Source organism: Haplochromis burtoni, unplaced genomic scaffold (genome assembly GCF_018398535.1).
Source record: "Haplochromis burtoni strain Fernald_Lab_line unplaced genomic scaffold, NCSU_Asbu1 Contig_46, whole genome shotgun sequence".
Taxonomy (NCBI): Eukaryota; Metazoa; Chordata; class Actinopteri; order Cichliformes; family Cichlidae; genus Haplochromis; species Haplochromis burtoni.
In genome coordinates, this window is record NW_024582407.1 from 2,581,942 (window position 1) to 2,589,997 (window position 8,056).

The following is an 8,056-nucleotide window of genomic DNA, read 5'->3' on the forward strand; positions in this document are numbered from 1 at the left end:
AATTTGGTTTAAGATGTACACGAGAAACGCAGAGTTTACAGTCTGTGTTCCTTTCCGGTTCATTTTACTGGGCGAACCAGCCGGAAGTGATCGCTCCGTGGTGCTGTGTTGAGTTGGAGACGGTCGTGTAATTTATTTACATCTCCTACCTTCGTGTTTGAATTCCTGACATTTTATGTAAGTATCCTTTCTATTTTCAACTTAAAATATGTCTTCCTTGTTATTATATTAACTTTAAAAGGAACATTTAGAGAGCAGTTGACAGATACGGTGAATAGGCTAACACTGGCTAATTAGCCTCACATTAGCATTAGCAGGAATTTCTCTGTTTACATAGAAATCTTTTTACTTCAAATTTAAATAAAGTTTGAATTGCTTCAGAGTAGTATAATCACTCATCGGGTTAACATTTGTTGTGGCATTGCTTGACTCGTAAATACAAAATACAAGAAAAATATTCAGGTTACATGACTGAACTTCTCCGTCTGAACGTCTCCTTTTTAGCTGCACGTTTCTTCTGATGTCCACATGTGCTGTTGCTGTTAGATAGCGTTTCATTCATGGGTCCCTATACTTTCAAGCCCTTAAACGGGTTAAAATTGTGTTTATTTTGGCTCCGAATCAATCGGCTTTTGGTATGTGACTTTACTCAGAAGCACAACGGATGGTAAAGAAAACGAGTCTTTGTTTCTACCATGGCTGGCAATAAATATAAAACATCAGGACACGACCACACTGTTACTAAAACAAAATTCACAATGACAGCAACGAGGTCGGCGACTTACGTAGGTTGTGTCGTAGACGTTAAAAAGAATGCCCACAGAAGTCTAAATTGGACCTTTATCTGCACTTCATCGATGGTGACAGCCTCTTCCTATTTCTTAACAACCACTGGATGAAAACCAGACCTTAGAAAACTGTCTGTGTTATATTTGGAAAACCAGAGCCAGTGAAAATGTGGGACACAGTCTCAATATGTGGGATAAGGGATAAAAATACTGTAACACAATAATCATGGTTATTTTAGCTCAGTATTAAGCTTGCAATTCTTTAACTTGGTAAGACTTTTGAGCTTTTTAAACAATGATGAAAATGTATTGCTTGTTCTTTGTCACTTTTTAAAATCAAAGTTATTCCAAACAACTGAATTGGTTTTCGTTTTGATGACCAAAAAGTCTCTCTTTATATCATTTTTGGTTGAGCTGACCTGCCAAAACCTGAAGGGAACACTGGGTGTTTAGTGCGAGGCAAAATTGTGTCAGTGCAAAGGAAGGGGATTCACTGGATTTATAGAATAGGGCAAAATATGAACCCTCACCCTTTGTTAAAAGACAAAAAGCACAGTCGCAGTCATTTCTATTAATTTCTTTAAAAGCTATAGTTCTAATTGAATACAGACTTTGATTAATAGCCCATCTTAAAGTCTTTAGCCTGTTATCTCATTGTGTGATCCATCTTTGCATATATATTTTTTTAATTTATTTATTTTGTATTTATATTCTAACTTCTTTCTCATCTCTTCCCCTGTCTAGAGCCTCCAGGACTCATCTCAGCAAGAATGACAGACCGCTACAACATCCACAGTCAGCTGGAGCATCTTCAATCAAAGTATATCGGCACAGGACACGCCGACACCAGCAAGTGGGAATGGCTGGTCAATCAGCATCGTGATTCCTACTGTTCCTACATGGGACATTTTGACCTGCTGAATTACTTTGCTGTGGCTGAGAACGAGAGCAAAGCGCGTGTTCGTTTCAACCTGATGGAGAAGATGCTTCAGCCATGTGGACCACCAGCAGATAAACCTGATGATGCCTAGATCACACTGGAGTGAGCAGAGGATGCTTTTTGTTAGAAACAAAAAATATTCCAGCTAAAACTGCTACTGCATCCTTGTTTGACTCCACCATTACTGGATTCGTTGTGTACTTATAGAAGAGAAGACTTTTTCTTTTTTTGGTTTTATATGGACCAGAACAAAATATTTTCTTGCCCAGCACAGTTTTCTAAACATTTGTTTAAAGGTGAAAGTGCTTTAACAGCTGAACATGTACCAGAGGACATAATAGAAAGCAGGTATAAGGTGTAGTACTTTCATCTGCATGTGTTTGCATTAAAGGATGGAGATGTATTCTTGATTTCATTAAAATTTGTCTTTTTCTATTTTAGCACTTGTTGATTGCATTTACATGAATTTAGATTTAATGGCCAATGGTTCGGATTCATTGACCTGTTGTGATTTACAATGTAGTAATTTATACAGTAAGTTTAAAAAAAAAAAATCAGGGAAAAAAGTTTGTACCCAATAAAAACTGATTTAGTATTGACAGTGTTGGGCAGCAACAAAGGGACAGCAGTTCCAATGTTTCTTGGCATGGTTACCGCTCATCCCTGTGACACAACAGGGGGAGTGAGAACAATTTGTGCAAAAAGAATATCTGCTCATCAGGTGGAAAGTGCTTTCTGTTACACTCCCACACTACCTGTAGCTGTTCTGTTGGATAGAAAGTAGTTGCTGTGAAAGCCAGCTCATGTCCAAGTCATTCAGAATCTTGGTGGAAGGATTTATGTTTCCACTGAATCAGGTTTTTTTATTTTTTATTTTTGTTTTTTTTGTACTTTGGCACTCACGTTAAAAAGAAAAATGTGTGCACAGGAGATATTTGACTAAACCCAGTCATGGAAAAAACTTTTAGATATGAAAAGGTAAGCCGGTTTACAAAGAGAACTAGGGGATAGAGAACAAGCTAGCAGATCTTGTGGGGGAGCATGTGCACTGTGAAGAAGGAAAAGTCAGTTTTGATTAAAATGGAATAAAATTGTAAAAACAAAGTGAAGCGAAAAACAAGCAGCTCATTGTGCAAAGCACCCTCCTTATCTGTAAACCGCGTTATGGGACGAGCATGCATGGTTGCCAGTAGAATTGGAACACTAGTATTGTAATCAACAGGGTGAATGGAGAAGTGTACAAGAGCATTGTGTGTGCTCCGATTCAGCCAAGTTTCTCCAAACATCCTTTCCTGATGTTTAATCACTCAATGTTGCTGTTTTCCAAAGTATTACACAACCAAAGCCTAATCAGAGAGCTCAGAATGACTTGATTGAATATTCTTGGTGATAAATAGCCTACAAAAACAGAACTGACCAGTTTTCTAATTCGTGTTCAACGCACACACACTTGAGCCGACAAAGATCAGCTGTCCGTGACTGAGACTTGGCATGCTATATTTTTTTATATATATAAACATTTTGTCAATGAACATATGTGATATTCATAGTTAATTGAGCTTTAAAATTCTGTCTGCTACCTTTTATTTACAATTCTGAAAAGCATGTAACAGTGATCAGATTTCAAATGAACTTTTCAAGCAGGTGCAGCAAAAACCTCTGTAGCACAGCTCAACAGTGGTGGTCAGGGTAGACATTAAGAAAAATTATTCCAGTGAATGAATTTGGATCTTTGATCAGGAGTGTGGGTTTATTATGCCACGACCCATGGGATTAGGTTTTTTATAAAACTAATTGCCTCAGGCTTGTTAAAGTCGAGTCTATGTGTGATGCTGCGGTCGATACAAGGACTTTGCTTGGGGAGCAATCAGAAAAGCACAGCAGGGGCTGAGGTTTCGCTTGCTGACTTAAGGTGGTTCATGAAAGTATGCTGTCATCCAAATTTGCGCACACAGTCAGTTGGTGGGAGAGGACGCTAAACATGACTCATTGTTGGACTGTGATAGTAGTCAGGAGGTGCCAGGGAAGTTTTTGTGTCGTGTATTATGGCTTAGATTGTGTGTTGGAGGCTTTCTTGGTGGGGTAAGTCCTTGCCATCTGTCCTCACTGTCAGACTCGGGGAGACAGCGCTGCCAAGTCAGGCGAGAAAGCTGCGTGAGGTTTTGTTGGTGTGCGGTCTCGCACACACACGCATGCGAAACACATAAAATGCTTGACTATGCAAGACGTGAGCCCATAAATAATTGTCTGCTTCTCAATTTTCTGTTTAGTTGTATCATATGATTGTGTGATCTCAAGAACAGCCAATATCGAATATGTATGTGAGGCACCCTGAAAGAAGGCCCTGTTTTCAATTATAAAAATGACACATTCATTTTTTATTTTTATTTTTTAAATCACCAGCAGCTATGAGAAATTATCAGAGCATCTTCTAAAGCACTGAGCACTGAGCACAAGGTTTTTTGTCAGTGCTGAGAAAAACATGTTATTTAACAGAAAGCCTTTCTTGTACCATTACGTCACTACAGTTTTGTGTAAGAAATTGCTTTGAAGCACAGATGAAAACTGTTCACACAGTAAGAAAATGTGAAAGCAGCATACAGCTGTTGTGTACTGTTTTTCTTTTCCAAGTCTGTCACAGTGACCATAAATACTCAAGCCTGCCTGCCAACAGTCTTAAATCCTCACCATGACAGCTACAAGGTCATAATGAACACTCATCTTCTACTCATTATGAACAACAAGGAGCAAAAACTGTCTCTCATGATCTCATATAAATCCTCTAGTTAATGAATGGAGCATAATATTTAAAAAAATAAAATACTTGGATGATTTATTGGACAAATAAAATATTCAGACTTCCATCCAGCACGTCTTAGCCAACTAGCGTCACAGGGAGTGAGAGAGGCAGGGTACATCCTAGACACTGAGCCCATCACAGAGCTAAAGCATAGAGACAGATGAACATTTATTCTCAAATTCAGACTTATGGCCAATTTGGAATCACCAGTTAAGCTAACATGCTTGTTTTTGGACTTTGTGAGGAAGCTGGAGTGCCCAGACAGCATGGCCACAGGCACAGACAGGACATGCAGACTCCACACAAAAATGCCCCAGCTGACCTAAATCAGAAATATTTCACATACTGCTCGAAAAAAAAATAAAAGGAACACTTTTTAATCAGAGTGTAGCATCAATTCAATCAAACCTCTCGCATATTGATCTGGTCAGTTGAGTAGCAGAGAGTGTTGTTAATCAGTTTCAGCTGCCTTTGTGTTCATTAAATTAACAACAGGTGCACTAGGGCTACTGTCTCTACTGGTAGTCCAACTCCTCCAGCATCCAACACGTCAATATGTGCAATTTCCAGAAGGTTTGCTGTGTCCCTGAGCACAATCTCAAAAGCACATGGGAGATTCCAGGAGATGGGTAGTTACTTTGGGAGAGCTGAAAAGAGTGGTAGAAAGTTCTTTCAGAATGATTAAAGAAGAGGATGGCTGATTTGGATTCATTAATTTGTTTTCTTTAAAACCATTCAGCATGATTGTTTGGTGGTGTGTCAGTAATGGTCTGTGGAGGAATATCTATGGAAGGTTGCACTAACCTTAGTCTAGGTAACAGCACTATGACTTTGGTTAGGTATTCTTGAAATCCTTGGACCCATCGTCAGACCATGTGCTAGTGCAGTGGGTTGTGGGTTCCTCCTGGTGCATGACAACAGTCTGCCTCACGCCACGAGAGTAGGCGGTTCCTGGAGCATGAAAAAATTGATACCATTGACTGGCCCCCTTCCTCGTCTGACCTGCATCCAATAATACATTTTGTTTCAGTCCATCCGACGCCACCAGGTTGCACCCACAGAAGATCAGCCATGCCCTGGTCCACAACCCGGAAGAGATCCCCCAGGATGCCGTCTGTTGTCTCATTAGGAGTATGACCTGACATTGTCAACCCTTTGTAGGCTGACAATTTTCATTTCCAACAAAGAAAGTGGCATCCCTTTTATTCCTAACACATTACCCAGTCCAGATATTTTTTTAATTTATTTATTTTTAGCAGTATATTTTACACCTGTCAGAAAATTACTCTGTTGATCCCAAAAGTCCAAATGTGAAAGAGAAAAAGAAACTGGCAGAACACACCATAAACTGAGACACTAATGCTTTTAGTGTAATCACCCAAACACATAACTGGGTGTGATAGCTAAACACATTCTGCCTAAATAGTTAAGGGTTCTTTTATTTCATGCTATTATACTGTATGTCTTACCAGACTAGAAGCACTGATTTTTCTCCAGACTAATCTGCATGTATATTGGGCAGATGGGGCAGTCATACTGTTGGAAACAGTTCTTAAGGAAGAACCAGAACCCCTGTGTTGCTTTATATTCACTTTATTCAAGCTTCAGTTAAAAGATTCAAATCCTTTGAAAGTATTTCTCAAATAATATTTCAACTGGACTGATTTATTTTATTTCAGCTCATCATGCTGGAAATGCAAAACTATTTCTGTTTATCAAGTAACTGGTGAAAATACACAAAGAAAGCTATTTATTGTCCTTTTCTCTCTTCCCACATCTAACTCGTCACATTCGATTTTGTCAACGAGCAAGTCACTGCACTGTTGTCAAATCTTAAAACGGCTTCTTTCTGTCGAGCTGTCAGCTGTCACTTCAGTGTCAATGGATGCAGTCCTCCTCCACCTCATTCACCCCCAGTTTTCCTCAGAGCCAGCTCATCAGAAGTCCTGTTCCACATCATATGCATGCAGACTTCCATCATACAGCGTCACCACAACCGGTGTCTAAACCCATTGTTATGTTGATTTTACTACAATGGGCTACTGATTGGTGTAGATTATCAAATAATTGCTTCATTTAATGCAGTTGCACTGCAATAACTCTCTTCTTTATGGTGAGCTTCCATGCCACTGATCAATAAATGCAGGCCCACTTGAACATTTCGCAGCTAAACAGCTAATCAATTGATCGAATCTCGTGCGGCCGCTCGTTTTCGCCTCAGCTAGGTAACCTTTCAAGATCCTGCAGGGTCTAGTTGAGGCAATTAATTCTACTCCCTATGACTCTTTGCAAATCACAGTCAGAGTGGAAACTGGAAACTGGCAGCACCGTGTGTTTGCATTTACAAATGGAGCTTGACACATTGAATAGCATTTGTTAATAAACCACTTGGCCTTTCTGTGTTCATGCTGATGTGAGCTCTTCGTTTGGCCACTCGTCCATATCTGCTCTCTCCTCTGATTACACACCGGTGCAAAGGTTCAGGAAGCACAATTACCCTCGTCAAATATAAATTCTCCACAAATTCAATTATCTTTGTCCACATGGCCACCCACCACCTAACCCTTGTGCTATCCTGTTCTCCTTCACTAAACTCTTCACCGATTCTTCTTTACTGCTCGAACCCCTTCCTGCAAACTACATCGCATCCTCCCCTTCTCCTCTACTACACTCCATTTTTTTCTTTCTTCGTCTTTGCCCTCTCAGATAGGGTTACCAGTGGAGTGCAAACACAGCAACTAATGACTCTCCAGCAGTGGAAAAACACATGCATATTTTGTGTGAAGAAGGCACAAATGTGGTGCAAAATCATATTCAAAAAATAAATGCAGAACAGAATTCACCCAGGAAAATGGCACTACTAAGAAAAAAGGGGTTTCTGTATGAAGAAAATAATTAAAGATCTCTGGTCTGCACAGTTCTGGAGGCACTTTTGTGCCGTGAAAGTTCTCCTTAAAGCATCCTTTAGTTAAATGCAATTTGAAGCAAATTACAATTCACCTGTCACCCACACTTCTTACCAATCAATTACCCTTTCAAAAAGGATTGCTCATATTACTTTCAAGTCTGTAGTGATGTTTCTTTTATAACATTTCCCTCATTTTTGAAAGGAATGTAAATACTTTGAGAAATAGAATGACTGTAATATGAACAGTATAACAGAGCAAAAGCAAAAACAAAATCATATGTTTTGAAACGTCAGCGAGTGTTAGACCGATGACTAATCCACCAACTTCCAATTGAGCAGACTGCATTACAGTCAGGACCTCCAGGCGGTATGCCAGGGATAAACGTGCCTTCCTGTCCTGGCTGGGAAACTTCATTAAAGTGGGCTGTTTGTTGTGTGTGTGTGTATTTTACAGCTAGTAAAACGTGGAAACTTTTTACTCTCAGAAAGCAGAGCTGAGTTTAGATTTATGGTTTAGGTTTAAAGTTCACGTTGAAAAAATGCAGCTGTGGCGAATAAAGAAGTCTAAGATAAAAGCAGGGATTTTAGAGACAAGCATCAGTTCTCATGAGTAAGACAAG

At 39.5% G+C, this 8,056-nt stretch overlaps 1 protein-coding gene across 1 annotated transcript; it reads left to right on the forward strand.

Annotated features, from left to right (window-relative positions):
• The first annotated feature begins 1,532 nt into the window (after positions 1 to 1,532).
• Positions 1,533 to 2,168, forward strand: sf3b5 (splicing factor 3b, subunit 5). The gene has a single exon (XM_005947329.1). The coding sequence runs from the start codon at positions 1,559 to 1,561 to the stop codon at positions 1,817 to 1,819; it is 261 nt and encodes an 86-aa protein (XP_005947391.1). The 5' UTR covers positions 1,533 to 1,558; the 3' UTR covers positions 1,820 to 2,168.
• The last annotated feature ends 5,888 nt before the right edge of the window (positions 2,169 to 8,056 follow it).

Bases quoted from the DNA above. Each gene is read 5' to 3' on its own strand.
- sf3b5 (XM_005947329.1), top strand. From the start codon at position 1,559: ATGACAGACCGCTACAACATCCACAGTCAGCTGGAGCATCTTCAATCA.